This window comes from Montipora foliosa, chromosome 7 (genome assembly GCF_036669935.1).
Source record: "Montipora foliosa isolate CH-2021 chromosome 7, ASM3666993v2, whole genome shotgun sequence".
Lineage (NCBI taxonomy): Eukaryota > Metazoa > Cnidaria > Anthozoa > Scleractinia > Acroporidae > Montipora > Montipora foliosa.
In genome coordinates, this window is record NC_090875.1 from 32,028,221 (window position 1) to 32,044,609 (window position 16,389).

The 16,389-nt window shown below is 39.0% G+C and overlaps 1 protein-coding gene across 1 annotated transcript in view; it reads right to left on the minus strand.

Moving 5' to 3' along the window:
- Positions 1-7,779: 7,779 nt before the first annotated feature.
- Positions 7,780-16,389, minus strand: part of LOC138011830 (28S rRNA (cytosine-C(5))-methyltransferase-like) — a 13,105-nt gene continuing 4,495 nt past the window's right edge. The window contains exons 2-9 of the mRNA XM_068859051.1: positions 14,124-14,161; positions 13,128-13,343; positions 12,292-12,416; positions 11,417-11,545; positions 10,512-10,650; positions 9,345-9,469; positions 8,707-8,835; positions 7,780-8,022 (exon numbers count right to left, since the gene is read on the minus strand). Of these exons, the coding sequence (XP_068715152.1) occupies positions 7,912-8,022; positions 8,707-8,835; positions 9,345-9,469; positions 10,512-10,650; positions 11,417-11,545; positions 12,292-12,416; positions 13,128-13,343; positions 14,124-14,161 (1,012 nt within the window). The 3' untranslated portion in view covers positions 7,780-7,911. The remainder of the gene's footprint in view (positions 8,023-8,706; positions 8,836-9,344; positions 9,470-10,511; positions 10,651-11,416; positions 11,546-12,291; positions 12,417-13,127; positions 13,344-14,123; positions 14,162-16,389) is intronic.

Here is a 16,389-nt window from a genome sequence, read left to right on the forward strand (position 1 = left end):
TAAAATTGCCACGCTGTTGTAAATTTCAAAATATTGATGACGCGTGGCGACTGATCATGCGCAAAAATAAAAAAAAACAGGTTTGACAAGTCGAAACTGGACTGACTCATCCAATTCTTTGGATGAGCGGCAAATCAAATAATGTGGAGGCGGCGAGCAGAGTCTACTTTCCTCTTCCCGACTTATCTAGGAAGATCGAAAGAGACTCTGCTCGCAGGGTATTGTTTCTCTCACGGGAGAGAACAACCATTGTTTTCTACTCCAGATTGGGAAGTACTGAAATGGGTCTATTTGCTTTCAAGCCAACTCGCGTGAGCTGCAGCATCGCAAACGAAGAGATAATACCGGCAGGTACAAATCACAGGTCACAGGTCATTGTTTTACCAATACAGAAAGTATCCTAAACATTCAAAAAAAGCTAACCCTAAAAACTTTTGTTTCTGCCTAATTAGGCCTAAGATTTTAGCTGCAAATCCGCGCTGCAAGCGAAACGCTAAGAAATACTGCGCTCGCAAGAACGTGCGAAGGACTGGAACCGGCTCCAACAAACATGTTTGTGGAAATCGAAGGTGTTGGAGCAAACATACCTTGGGATTACTTTTGACAGATAACGGTTTTCATTCCGAGCGATTACTAGTCGGCATTTTATTTCAGCTTCAAGCATAACGTACAACGGCACGGAACAACCTACTAGGAATAGGAATAGAGTTTTAAGAAATAGGGGTCACTCTTTAGTTATGCTCCAATAATATAAAATAATATAAGGATCTTGATGACAGCAGGCAAGTTAAAATTTTAAAGAAAACGACAACACTCTTAAATTTGCAAAACATGTTTCGACAGAAACTTCTGTCATCTTCAGTTGATAGATTTACAAAGCGTTAGAAGTTGAATTTATAAGTAGGAAAAATGCTAATTACATTAGTAACAACGGAATGTACATAAAACGTGGCAATGTGAACATTCCGTTGTTACTAATGTAATTAGCATTTTTCCTACTTATAAATTCAACTTCTAACGCTTTGTAAATCTATCAACTGAAGATGACAGAAGTTTCTGTCGAAACATGTTTTGCAAATTTAAGAGTGTTGTCGTTTTCTTTAAAATAATATAAGCAATGAACAATTTAAAAGTGTTTTTACCAATAGAACTTTCATTAATTTTAGATAATTAGATCATTTTAGACATTTCTAAAGTGAACATGTTTGTTGTTCAGTAATGTTTTTCTTGTGTACGATAAAGACTATTATATTATTATCATTATCATTATCATTATCGTTATCGTTATCGTCATCGTTATCGTTATCGTTATCGTTATTATTATTATTATTGAGCAAATGTGAGAATGAAATACACAGTAAATGAAATGGTGACAATAGAACCCACTGGAAACTCGGAAAAATCCGAGCCCCAGATGGGATTCGAACCCACGACCCTCCGTGATCTAGTCGGATGCTCTAACCACTGAGCTACTGGAGACTCAATGGTGAGCAAGGTCGAAATGTGGGTTTTGACTCGAGCTGCATCACGCAGCTACAAAGTCAAATAACAGCAGCATAGCTCATAACTGCATCACGCAGTCACATTAAAGCATATCTACGATGCGGCCAACCAACCACCCAAGTGAGCAAATGTGAGAATGAAATACACAGTAAATGAAATGGTGACAATAGAACCCACTGGAAACTCGGAAAAATCCGAGCCCCAGATGGGATTCGAACCCACGACCCTCCGTGATCTAGTCGGATGCTCTAACCACTGAGCTACTGGAGACTCAATGGTGAGCAAGGTCGAAATGTGGGTTTTGACTCGAGCTGCATCACGCAGCTACAAAGTCAAATAACAGCAGCATAGCTCATAACTGCATCACGCAGTCACTTTGTAGCTGCGTGATGCAGCTCGAGTCAAAACCCACATTTCGACCTTGCTCACCATTGAGTCTCCAGTAGCTCAGTGGTTAGAGCATCCGACTAGATCACGGAGGGTCGTGGGTTCGAATCCCATCTGGGGCTCGGATTTTTCCGAGTTTCCAGTGGGTTCTATTGTCACCATTTCATTTACTGATTATTATTATTATTATTATTATTATTATTATTATTATTAAATACGAAAAGGGCCGTTTCCATGGTAATGGTCCGTACTGTAAAATCCCGACCGAACACCAGCCAGTCAGAGTTCTCTATTTAGCCTGATAATTGCTTTCCATTTCATAATATCCAAGTATTTGTTCCTTAGTTTATACCAATTCTCTGTTATGCAGATTAAAAGAAGCATTATCTAAAGCGTTATACCATGGAATCTCGGTTTTGTAAAGTGTTAAGTTTCTCCTTTGTCCTAATTCGTTCAAAAAGCCATTTCTATTGGGCAGAGCTCCGTGATCTCAGCCTACAACACTTCACAAAGGTCACCCACTTGCCCTCCCTCTGTCGCTTTAAGCTCGCTGCCTGCATAAAAGCCAAATATCCGGGAGTCAGAGAACCAAAACAAAACAATCAACAGACTTTTAAAACACATCGCAATAATTGGCTAATGGTCACCTGATTCCAAGAAAAGCTAAAGATAGAAATCACGAGACTTGCAATGTCATAGTCAACGGCACTCAGTTCGTGAAGGCGTGGAGATTAGCAATATGGATATCCCAAAGTTGCTTTTCAATCTTCGCGAAGAAGCCTCGTGTCCGGAGGAAGCCGAAGCTCAAAAGATCGAGTTAGCAGGTCTAATTCAAACGCCAAGAGACAACTTGTACGCAAAGGTGAAGATGGTCACTCAAATTGACGAGGAGTACGCTCAGCTTGTTCAACGAAGCGAAGACGTGCTAAGAGACGTCGATGTTTTTGTTGATAATTTAATGAGGAGACTTCAAGAGGAAAGGCAAAATATCAAGTCGGCAGTGGAAACCGTAACCAAGAAATCGCTGGAGAGTCTAACGACCAAAAAAACAGTGATTCAGGAGGAAATAAAGAAGATCGAATTAGCGGTGGAAAAAGCTGAGAAACTTTTAACACAAAGCACAGACGCCGAGGTGGTACAGCTAAAGAAACCATTGCAAACCATTCTAGAACGGGTAGCACAAGTGAAGCCAGTTGAGAGCGACCCTGAAAGCTTCTTTGAATTAGTTTTCGTGGAAAATAACAAGATCCTGGAGACAATCAAAAGCGAAGGCATTGGTCTTTTGAAATTTCCAACTGATGCAAAGGAATCCGTTGCCGAAGGCAAAGGACTTTGTGAGGGAACTGTTGGGCGTGAAGCTCAATTCAATTTAACGACAAGAAACGCGGCTGCCGAACGATGTTATAATAAGAATGACAATGTAATGGTAGACTTGAGAGACGGGAGAGGGCAGGAATGCATAACCACATTTCTTGTTAATGACAACAAAGACGGGACCTACAAAATCAGCTATTGTCCTACATTTGAAGGTAAATTCAATTTGTCAGTTAAGGTAAACGGGCAACATATCCGCGGCAGCCCTTTCTGGGTTGTATTTAAACCTTTCAATGTCAAACCTGTTTTATCTTTTGGAAAACAAGGCTCGAATTGTGGAATGTTTGATTGTCCTTGGGGGGTGGCAATAAATTCCTGTGATGAAATCGCAGTCCCTTCATGTCACAAGGTGCAGATATTTGACTGCAAGGGTAATTTTGTGAGATCCTTTGGTCGTCAGGGTAGTGACAAGGGACAGTTTCACTACCCTAGAGGAATAACTTTTGGTAAAGATAGGAATATTTATGTTGCAGAAAACCATCGAATCCAAATTTTTAACGAGAAGGGGAGGTACACGAGTATGTTTGGTGGGGAAGGAAGCCTTGATAGCCAGCTCTATAATCCTCGTGGTTTATCATTGGATTACAATGGAAATATTATTGTTACTGATGCTGGTAACAAATTCATTAAGTTCTTTTCCCCTGATGGAAAGTTTCTAACAAAGATAGGTGGACCAAGTTCTCTTAGTGATCCTGTTCATTGTGTTCAGTCTGGTGATCATCTCATTGTGTCAGACTGTGGTGATCACAGTGTGAAAGTATTCACCCAGGAGGGGTACTATAAGTATCAGTTTGGCACAAGAGGGAAGGGGAATGGAGAGTTCAACCGTCCCTTTTGTTTGTCAGTGAGTAAATCAGGACATGTACTTGTCTGTGATCTAAATAATCACAGAGTGCAAGTCTTTGAACTGAATGGTAAGTTTGTTGGTAAGTTTGGAAAAGAGGGCAGCAACTTAGGAGAGTTTAAGTGTCCAATATCGGTAGCGCTCCTCAGTAATGGCCAAATTGTTGTGTCTGACAATGAGAATCATCGCATTCAAATATTTGATGAACCTTGAGCAGACACTTGCTAAAAGCCAAGTAACAATAATCTATTATCTTAAGGAAGTTTGATTTTCAGCTTTTATGAACCCTTTTTACTATCTGATTTGCTTGTAATTTGTTGAACTGTTTCTGTATTTTTGAAGTGTTTCACTTTAATATATTGTACCGCTTTGTACCTGAAATTGTTTTCTGTAAAGGAGAACAGAAGGTATAACTGATAACTTTTTTGCATTGAAATTCATCTTCTAAGAAATCTACTTGTAAGAAAACATGAATTTTTAGCAGCATGAATAGCCCACTTTCGATATATTAAAATTTATTCCTAAACAAAACGCCTAAACGCATTATATTGTGGCCCCGGGGAATAAACTGATACAAATCCTTCTATTTATTCCCCAGAGCTTCGAGATGCTGTCTTTTGTTTAGGACTGAATTTTAATATATCTAAATTGGTCTGTTATATTGCCCGGTGAGTTCCGGTGTAGTTATCATTAACTGAGCCATGAGTGATCAAAGTGTTTGACTTTAAGCGAGTAGTTTTCTTTGAAGCTTTGATTTGATTAAGGAAATAGTGCACTTCACTTTTAAGAACGCTTTTAGCATTTATATTCAACATTTTCGTAATAACCGCTTGCGTGACGGCAAATAATTGTAAATAGAACGTTTTAGCTCTCTGACAGTGTTAAAAAAAAAACTGTTTCGAGTATTTTAGTGTACATAAGCAAGTATGTACCCTTGTTACTTAATAATAGGTTTGATATCAAAAGAAATGTACTGTGGAATCATTCTGCAGAAGCAATATGGTAGCTTTAGTAAGTATATTATCTTTATAATGACATTCAAGTGCTGTGAACCTTGTGATTGAAAGGTAGAAGAAATGGAAATAAAGGTTTCATGCGAATATGTTTCGGTATACTTTAGTGGTCTGTGTTTATTTTCCTTGGGTTTGGGGTGTAGGGTGGCTGTAGGTAGGGATCGTTTCTGGGGGGAGGTGACAGTAAATCTTCTTCTGCGAAATGTGGGTATTTTGGCTTTCTACAGAGCCTCTTTATAACTATACAAAAATTTGGTTTTATCAACGGAGTTGATAATGTAAATTGGCCACCGTACAGAGATTCTAAAAGCTGACGTTTCGAGCGTTAGCCCTTCGTCAGAGCGAATCCAGATTCCTTCATTCCTCTTTATAACTGTACGCTGGAATAATCATTCGTAAGGCGCGCCTTTTCTGACACCATAGTTAATCGAGGGACTAGCTATGAAACCTTAGAACCTTCAAAAGCGAAAACAATGTTGTCGCAATCGATGTTGAATTGACCGTGACCCTGCACAATCTTTTATTTTCGCTTCGCACGGGTATGCAAATTAGTTGCGCATAATTTCAACGAAGGATTTGATTGGTTATCTTCTCGAAAAAAGGTGTGTTTTGTGCAGGGTCAAGGCCAAAAATACGGACAAAAACATGAAACAAAGGAACTTGTCGAGTTTCATAACCATCTCCATGCATTAACTATGCTGACACTGACTCTAGTTCATCCGAAAACGATGCTGGCAGGCCGTTGCGAAAACTTAAGCAGCAAATGTTAACAGTCTCGACTCGAAACTCGATCCGCGATCCTCGATGTTTCCATGGTAAAGTCGAAAAGAAATTTCGAGGTGAAGCATAACTTCTTGCACCCTGCTAGCAGAGCCTTTCTCTTGCTTGCTCGATTTTGGCGTTCTCGAGAAAGGCTCTGCATGAATCGAGTAAGATCTTTATTGAATATGCGCTGCTTGTTGCCAGGATACAGTCTCGAACCCAAGCCTAATATGCCAGATCTCGCGGCCATCTTGGTTTTTCATGGTACAGCGGGCTCAATTATAACCATCGGTTTTGGCACTAAACGGACGCTCGCACTGGAAAAACCGGTTTGACGAGAGAAAACAAGATTTACTAGTCCAGAAGTTCGGGCTGCGGCGGCTTCAAAGAGTTGACGCGATTCGGGCAGAGCCTACTTTTCTCCTCCTCAGTAAAGAAAAAGACTAAAGGAGGCTCTGCTCGCAGGGTGAACTTCTTGAAAACAAAACAATGGTGTGACAAAAGGGATTGACAAGCGGTCCCCTTTATTTGCACAACTGACAGACATATCGAAATATTTCCTCACGCTTGCGTCTATTCTCATTTTTTTTAGCACATCGCTCATTTTTTTCTTGACTTCAGCGTTTCAGTATAACTGCTGAATTACCTGAATACTAGTAGGGAACATTCAAGGAATGTTTCAAGAATATCGTTCGAAAACTTTTTTTACTGAGGAATCACCTTAAGTTTTTCCAATCTGTTTGAATTACGCCTACCACAATGATACCATACAGTACAACAATAATGTAGTCTAAGCATAGTAAGTAACGAATTTTGACACGGCTGGTCAACCGTTCTCTTGAGCCTCGATACGGTGAGAGCAAATAAGTGAGCGGTTGACCAGCCGTGTCAAAATTCGTTGCAAGCGAGCCTCGAAGGAGTTTGAAAATTTGAATATTTTTCGCTGTTTCTAAGCAATGGATACTCGCTGGACCTTGAAACTTGGTCAAGGAGAAGTACATTTATCCGTATAGCCATCGCCGGAGTTTGAGCGTGACTGATGCCGGAGAAGTGTGATTTTATCGGCGAGATGTGAGGTAAGCTAAAAATTACTTTCCAGCCTTTCCTTTATTTAGGTACGAGTGACAACTCGGGAATTTGAGAAGTCGCTTAAATCGCATTCAATCAGGCAAAAAACCACACAAAAAGCGAGAAATCCACCACGACAATAAAGTACGGCTTTTTTATTGAGAACTTTTGCGGGTAAATATCTTTTTCAGTCTGTTATCGAGATTCCCATACAAATTATACCTTCCGAGTCTGGGCCGCCCGTGCAGAAACATTAAGGAGTTCCGCACAATTTAAGTTAGTTCCCGCACAATGTTAATTTGTTTTCCGCACCCCGTCAGAAGCCCTGTTTAAATCCGATGACTACTTCGGATGCCCTACAACTGAGCTTCGATCTTCTCTGCCCTCTTCTTCTCCCAACAAATTCGGTTCGATGATGACTCGGGGATACTCGGAAAAAATCCGAGAGCTCCCGAACAGGAGTCGATAAACTTCCGCTAACTAGTTCGGATGCTCTACCACTGGGCTACAGGAGAAAGGTTCAGATTACAAATTGGGGAAATCAACTCAACTCACATCAAATGTTAGTTTGTGCAAACCTCTTATACCTGGGAAACAAACTGGGAATACATTGGCTCCGATCTCCTCTCCCCCCCCCCCCCTCCCCCCTTCTTCTCTCAACAAATTCCGTTCGAAAATTGAAGGTTCTTGGTCCATCGTAAGATAAGTGTCCGGGGCTGAATATTTCCATAGCCTCATTAATTTGAACCTGGCAAAGTTTCTATGGAAACTAAAGAGTCAAGTGTGTTGTAGCTAACAATTTAGTTATCGTTGTCATGGCACCGAATCTCCTTAAGTGATATTTCACTTGGCTCCAAATTATAATTAGGCCACAAGAAGAGTGTTCCTGGTTTGCTTGCTTCAGTCAACTTTTATTTCGTTTCTTTTCGAACTTAACAATTTACGACAAAATAATGAAACTCATACCTCTTGATAAACAGAGCATGTTGAATACACGACTCTCTTTGCCAAAGGAAAGGACAACGCATGGTTCAAGACTGATAACTGAAACGTGGCCAGAGATTCAAGCCTCTTCCACAGAGGAAGCGAAAGAGAAAATAAAATACAAAGAAACTATAACAAAAGATACATTTCAAGAAAACCGTGGAGAAAATATAGCAATGGAGAAACCTGAAAAATTCAGGACTTCAACGGGGTTTGAGCCTGTGACCTCGCGATGCCGGTGCGACGCTCTAACCAACGGAGCTACGAAGTCACTGATATTGAGAGCTTGTCATTTGGGGGTTTAAATGTCCCTGTGTCGGAATAAATCAACGAACGAAATGATATATAAAATGTATTAATATATTGAAATGCAGATATGAAGTCAAGTGAAGCTATGATCCTCGCAGTTACGAACAATTTTAGCAATTGCATAGCTTCACTTGAATGCATATCCGCAGTTCATAATATGATTCATTTCATATATCAATTCGTTTGTTGACAATAGCAGTAATCAAAGATTCATGATCATAACGCAAAGCAGAACACTAAATTGAGTGCAAAGTGCTGGAAAACGAATCCCAAAAATGTAAGAAAATGAAAGAGAAAATAGCATCGCCATGTCCCATTTTTAATCCAATCACCCAATGCAGCTTTGGAAAATCCAACTAACATTCGCTACATTACATTTGACACTCTATGGAAAGCCTCCTTTTTAGCCAGCGCATTTGGCAGAACATTAAGCCTTACTGACAAATAAAGCTGAGTATGTACCTTTTTCTCAGCTGTTTCTTGTTCCTCATCTACAAGTCTATCCATTCTGGTCGTGATACCAGACCCACTGCAAGATGGATCAACCACAATATACTCAACTTTGCTGTATTTCTCGTCAAAGGGATCAACCTGACACATTCCAAATTAAAGGATTTGACAAGAACACGGGCATAGAGTGAATTAACTAACCAAGTTGGAGGTCCGTACTGTAAAATTACGGACTGCTTCCCGCTTGGGCCATAAATGAACCGGAAAAAAACATGCAAGAATCCGTAATTTTACAGTACTGACCGCGAAAATGAGGTTAGTAAGATGTTTATTATATCTCTGTGGTTATCTGTGGCAATCAGCCGCGAGGGAAAGGAAACTAGTTTTAATAGCCAATCACAGGTACGCACTATCTGAGAGATATAATAAAAATGGATTATTGTACACTGTGACGTGATTAAAATGGAATAATTTTCAAATCCTCACAATTAGCCTAAAGTTATATACATGTACCTTGAAGTGGTCTTCTGTAGATATTACGTTTACTCAAAATGGCTAATAAAGTTTATTCCTGGTATTGTCGTTGCTATTGTCAAGTGTTTTTAGATTTTAGCTACCTTCTAGAGAGAGTTCACTTGACAGAGAGACACTAACTTAATACCAATGTCCAGAAAACTACAGTTTGTCGTTGTAACACAGTCTGCGCCAGCTATTTTCATCAGCTTTTCCATTACTGATAACCTTTTCTTGTCAGTGTCAAATCCAAATATTTTTTCTGCAGGAAGGAAGTGATGGTTGACAGAGCATTCAAACTACGAGCATCTGAAAAGAAGCTTCTTCTTAACTCCAATATACAGCAGGGGCACCCAACGATAATCTTCGGTGAAATATGTGTTGGGGAGAGCCAAACTCTTCTAAGAATTTCGGTTTTACGTTGCAAACAGCTATAGATTTCTTTATAGTAAAACATCACCTAAAAGATTCGGCAACAAAGGAAAAGTAGTCCCTTACGTTTTGGGAAGGAATATTTTGCAATTTTTGGCACTTAAAAAGATCACCTAGTAGTTTCGGATGAGCAAATGGTTCCCCGGAAGGTAACGTTCAGCTAGCAATTTCTGAAATGAAGATTTTTGGGCACTTCAATTTTCAGCTAAGATATCCGAACAGATCAAATTCTTTTAGGTGATGAAAACATCTCTCTGGTCAGTCTTTATACATTACAAGGAGCCTAGAAATGTCTCTCAAAAGCGTTTGGCTTCATTTTCTCGTTGTGTGCCCTTGATACATGTAAAACAGATTAAAAGAAGAGAAGCTGCCAAGTTTTGGACAAGTTGATGGAAAGAGGAAAGGATATATATTTTGTAACGTTTCGCTAATGACACGGGAGTGCGTTCATTATGTATGATTCATCTTAACTTTAGAAGTATTTTAGGCGTGTTTGTTGATGTTGAATCCCTTGGGGCTACTAGGCTATGTGAGAGCCATTTGAAGGCATCTCTTTCAACTTTGCTTTATTGTTTTTTCACTGCTATATTTTCTTATGGTGTTGATGTAAACGCTTGCTGTATCCTGTATCAATAAACGAGATGCCTGCCCCTGATGCAGTGTTTGTGTTTATTAAGATTAGTTACAAAATATTTTATAATCGTTTCACGGTGATTAGAGTACAAAATGTAATTTTGAATGATAGTCAATCGAAAAAGGAAATAGCTGTTAAATTTTGAAGACACTATTAAAGGCTGAGAAAGAGAGAGAGAGAGAATGAATGAATCATGGGGTTCTCCAAAATAAGAAATATTAATAAATAACTTTAATACTTAAATTGATTGACTGATGATACCCTTTATTGCTCATTATGCTTGCTACATGGCTACTTTTGTTCCCTGGGGCTGTGCAGGCATCTATCACATGAGAACCAGGGGGAGGTAGCAAGACGTGAGCTGGAATACAGCTGGCCTATACAGAAAATAGTCAAAGAATGGCAAGATTCCAATACTCATTAACATCACAGGATGTCTTGTTGAAAGCAGGCGACAAGGGTATTCTGACCTTAAATTGTAGCTGGCAGAGAGAGTTACACGTATTATGTCATTAAAATTAAAGGATGTAATGGGCATGCTGCATAAAAAAAAATATTCACATAGCAATTGAACAATAGTACATTATTTGTGTGTGGCAGACATACTGTACCTGTATGTTGTAGTGACCTTAAAATGTAAATTTCTAAACCATCCGTTTAGGATATACCACGGCAAATAGTGGCTAAATTCCCTTTCTGGATAGATCCCTGGGCATTGGAGAGACAGACGAGAAGATGGACATGAACGTCTGATGCATAACCAATGAAACTGCAACCTACCGGTAATTGAATTGTTAAAAGATGTACAATGCTGGTGTCCGACTTTTTTTTATATTAAATTTGCCTCAGGAAAAACACTAATTGTCTTATTGAAGATTTACAATGTATTACACAACACATGTTTGTTTACGAACATTGTTTTGCCTTTCAAAGACATTATTTTTATGACTATAATAAAGAGTGGGTTCATTCCATCGGTCCAAATTGTGGACAGACGGTCTTGTAACACGGCATTGCTCGTTTGTGGTAGAATATATTCGGTTGAGTTTTGTTTTTCTATTTTTGAGTTTTAAGCTGGTGTTCATTTATGTTCTTAAGGGCCATCAGTACAAACGAGTAGAAACTTCATGTTGACAGTTGTACCTTGTCTTGAAGGAGGATTTCTCCATTGACATACAAAGGATGATCATGGAGATCAGTGCCAGAAGGAAAAACCATTACATCTGAAAAGTGGTCATCACACATGAACTGTTTAGTGTGTGTGGCTTTGCTCTAAAAGTAAAAGGAAAGAAACTTCTCAAGAAAGGCACACGGAAAAATCCAGCAGCATGAGGGAATTTATATGAAATTTCCCTTGAATGTTGATACTAAAATTAACGTATCCGAATCTACAATGCAGCTGGGAGATCTGCCATGAAAACTAAGGTAGCTGAAAACGTTTTTCATATGAAATGATTGGACTTTTGCATCATCTTGTGAGAGTACCGGCACTTCAGTCTGCAAAACAATATTATTTTGGGATTTTGAAAATAACCTACTGTAGACTTTCGTTTAAAGTGCCTATCATGCACCTCAAATCACATTTCAACTTTATTAATTCTCCGAAATCATCCTAAATACATTGAGTTGTTTTGGGAACCTTTTGATTGAAATTTCACTTTTTTTATTGGCTTTCAAAGATGAGAAACGTGGTCATTCTTTAACCAATAACCGAGCGATGAAGCAGAATGCGTTCAATACCAGGTTGACATCACAAATTAATTTGCATCGCTGTTTTCAAAGAACTTTCTGAATGCAAAGCAGTTTTCGGCCCACAAATAGTTTTACATTTATCATCATCACCTACATGTTGTTAATCTTTTCATCCTTGAACATTCGTTGACGAGTAAAATCGTCTGGTGTTAGACAGAGTAAATAGTGCCACTCTTCAGTCAGGGAAAGGGTTAAAGGGTTTTTGAGTCGAGCTAGACCTTGCTAAGAAAAAGTGGAGAGAGTTGTCAATGGAATTGAGATCTTACCTGCATGACAAAACATGCTACATTGGTTTGATTAGCTTGCTCATAACCATTTTCTTTGAAATGTTGGATTACATGTTCCATGGAGGTCTTTATTGCGTTAACTCTGACATAACGTGAGATCAAATCTACGTGAAACATCAAAAGAAATTAGTACATAATATGTCATCATAAAACGCTTTTTATAACATGTGAATGTAATACATGTGAAAGCAAAGCTTACTCTGTTCATGAACCCTTCACAAAAATTATTATTTCTCTCTGAGTAAAAGAAATACCCATTATGGGGTTAAAGAGAAGAACACAAGGAAACAAGTTTTGAATGTTCATCTACTATCATCTACTTTATAATAATTATTGTTGGGATCTATCTTGAGTATCAAATTAAGTCATTTTTACCAAGTTGGAGGTTTAATAATCCCTAAGGCACTAAGGTATCTACATGTATAAGGATTAAAACAAACATTTGTAATGAAAAGAATTTGTGGGGATGTTTCAGCTGTTCACTCCGACCCACTGCCATGGAATGAAAACTGACCAAAGTTGGTTCACTTGCAAGGGAATATAGTTTTTGAGTGGAAATAAAAGTTGTTAACCCAGCCACTCCTAAACCACCCTGGACATCCCCCACTGACGAGTAAAATCGTCTGGTGTTAGACAGAGTAAAATCTATTGAGTCCAACTCCTAGGGGTCAATGGGTTAAAATCATGTAATCTAGACAATTTGTAAACTAGATGAAATCTAATGTCACTTTGTGAACAGTGGCTGCACAAATCTAATTCAATCAAAATAACTCTCTTGTTGTGCAAAACATAAATTATCACATTTTAGTGCATGCCTTTGTCGAAGATCTGCTTGGGTAAGAGGTCCTCATTCTTTTTAACCTTGGCTTTGATCTGCAAACGAGCCAAACATGACTGCAGTGCAGACTTATGTTTGGTGATGCTGTGCTTCAAGTCTCCACCACACTGAATCCCTTGACCAAACAGGAAGTCATACACTAACACAAGGGCATGATTATGCCTGAGGTACACAGCAAAAAGAAAAATCAGTACTTCAGTCACATCAATATGAATAATTTTTTTCATAAAATCTTGATATAAAACAAGTCGTCTGTACTGTACATATGTAAATACAATGTGCAAATTAACAACCATGCCTTAGTGCTATGACATGAAATAAGAAGAAGAAGAATTATTATTAAAATGTTATTAAATGTTCGACCTCAGATACTGCATTTCTAGCTTTCTGATTGGTTCACTCAATCTCCATTATAAACTCATAATTTCACGTATACCATATGACCTAATATTGAAACTGATTGTGTTAAGCGAGGTGGCACTTAACCACAGAAAGACAATGGTTGCTAAGGACGCTTTTAGTAAAAGACCCTTACTAAAAGGTAGCATGGGTGGTTCAATGAAGGAAGTTTTTCAATGGAAATCTGTCAACACTTCAATCAGAAGGTGCATGCGCAACTAGTCCCATTCCTCTGCCGTGTGTTTTAGTGAAAAACAGGTAAAAGCCCCCAGGAAACGAAAGGAAGAGGCAGTTTTTTAAACGGATGGGAACCGTCCCATCTCTTTCGTAATTTGTAGCATGGAATTTCTACTTGGACAGAAAATGGAACTGATTTTTTGAAAAGTGTGTCAAAGAAGGACCTTATGACGTCATAATGTTTTGTGAAATAATTTCTTTTAAAATCCATGCAACAGATTTTGTGTTAGAATGTTCTGATACTCTTGCGTTAAAAAATGAGAACAACATCGTTAACTCGCTGAAATTTTAGGCATTTTCTGTTTTTGACCAAATATGGTTGTGAGTCGAATCATACAAAGGTATGTTAGATGGAACACATTTGGCAAAAGAGTTCTCCTGGGTAAATGCCAGGCCTTGGAGGTTTCAAAGGTGCATAGCTCTGTTAACCAAATCATCAAATATGCACATGTTTTCCTAAACTCGTAGTAAGATTGACAGAAGGTACACTATCAATCTTTCAGCGGCACTGTTTGAAACATGACATTCAAAGCCTTTAGTTCTGTCTGCATCTTTATGAAAGAGTCAGTGTCCAAAGTTTGCCCCCTTTTCGTGAAGGAAATATCCGCTTTAGCCTACCCTTAGCCCTCTCCATAACACAAAAACACAAAGTCTGTGGCTAGAAAATTGAATTACCCTGTGTGGATGGCACAGTCTACCCAGGGACAGCTTTAAGCTTAGTCCTTGGCTTGCACCTCATGTCATGGCATCCATGTTGGTGTACTGAACAATAGCGAAATGCAAAGCGTGTATGACATTTTGCTTTTGTTTTGTACACCAAAATGACCGTCTAATCACGTGAGTGCAAGCCAAGAGTACATTGTCACTTAGATTTGCACGTCCTGGAGTAAGAACCAGTACTTGAAAGTAGCCGTTGTCCGGTCGTCCTAGACAACCACAAAGTGTACAGGGTGACTAGTTTTTTGGTAAAATGAAAAGGTTAGTTCCCCCTACCGTTGGCTCAGTTGGTTGAGCACGGGCTGTCACGCGGGAGGTCGTGAGTTCAACTCCAGCCGGACCAACACTCAGGGTCTTTCAATAACTGAGGAGAAAGTGCTGCCTTTGTAATTACATCTGCAAATGGTAAGACTCTCTAGTCTTCTCGGATAAGGACGATAAGCCAGAGGTCCCGTCTCACAACCCTTCAATGTTCATAATCCTGTGGGACGTAAAAGAACCCGCACACTTGTCGCAAAGAGTAGAGCATGTAGTTCCCGGTGTTGTGGTCTGTCCTCTGTGATGTATCATGGCTGGGAGGGTAAATACAGATCTTCATTTAAACCAGCTATGCTGAACTGGAATTTCTGTATAAATAATGTATATAAATAAATAAATAAATGAATAAGTAAATAAATAAGTAAATAAGAAAACAACCGACAACCCAGCCGAAAAAAGAAAATGTATTACTTAAGCAGCACCCAACTCACTCGATGGTTTTCTGTTGTCAATGTCTAATGCTAATGTGAAGTTAACAATAATTAAATTGCCGCAGTTGAGCATTTTCCGGTGTTTTAAATATTTGTGGCTTTTACGAAAAATTGTCAGATAGGAAAATTCACATATAGCTGGCAATGGAGATCAAAGACTCTATTTTGAAAATGATAAAACTTGGACCCAGACTTCCACAAAAAAAAAAAACACAGGCGAACTATGGGATACTCAAGTTCCAACGCCATGCTATTGTATCTCAACACGGCGTCCATTAATCATAGGGGATTTTCCAATGTGCGACTAAGCATTTATCAGGGCAACCAAATTTACGGGTTTACATGTAGTTGTCCGGCATTTGAAACAGGGACAACTTGGATATTTTTAATTTCAAGCACTGAAGAACAATAATATTAAACAACTCTTCACTGAAGTAGAGGTGGCTAGTGTTAGATATTTACCGAGGCGCCAAGCAGTGAGGTAAATATCCACCACTAGTCAGTCCTACACCGGTCTCTTCAAAACGCAGACTGCAGACTGTGAAGACCGTGCAGACCCAGGGTAAAATATGGTGTTACCTTTACTATTATTGAGAGCTAACCGTAAACATGCTAACCTGAATGTTCTTTAGGCCTAATTAGGCTAACCGAATGTTATTTAGGCCTAATTCAGGCTAACCGAATTTTCATTTTACAGACGGTCTGCACAGTCTGCAGTCTGCGTTTTTTAGTGTCCCGTCCGACACCAAGGTGAATAGTTGTTTAAGTATATCCTAAAACAGTGAGATAATATAACACAAACAGATGATTTTAATTCATTTATTCCTACAACGATTGCAATGTTTTCAGGCCCAAGTCCCGCGCGAGTTGCTCAAAGGTAAGCAAAGGATAATCAATCAGAGGTGTACGACAACTGCAGAATGCAGACCGCAGATTGTAGACTACCTACAATCCAAATAGCGCTGATAAACAGTATTTAAGTCTAAGCACCAGTATTTTAAAACGGTTGGCATTTATGGTTAGTCTGCAGTGTGAGATTGTCAGACACCGGCCGATCAGAGCGCGCCTTCAATACCATCCACTGGTTTAGTTACTATATACTAGATTGAAGATTGTACATAATGCCATATATTCTCA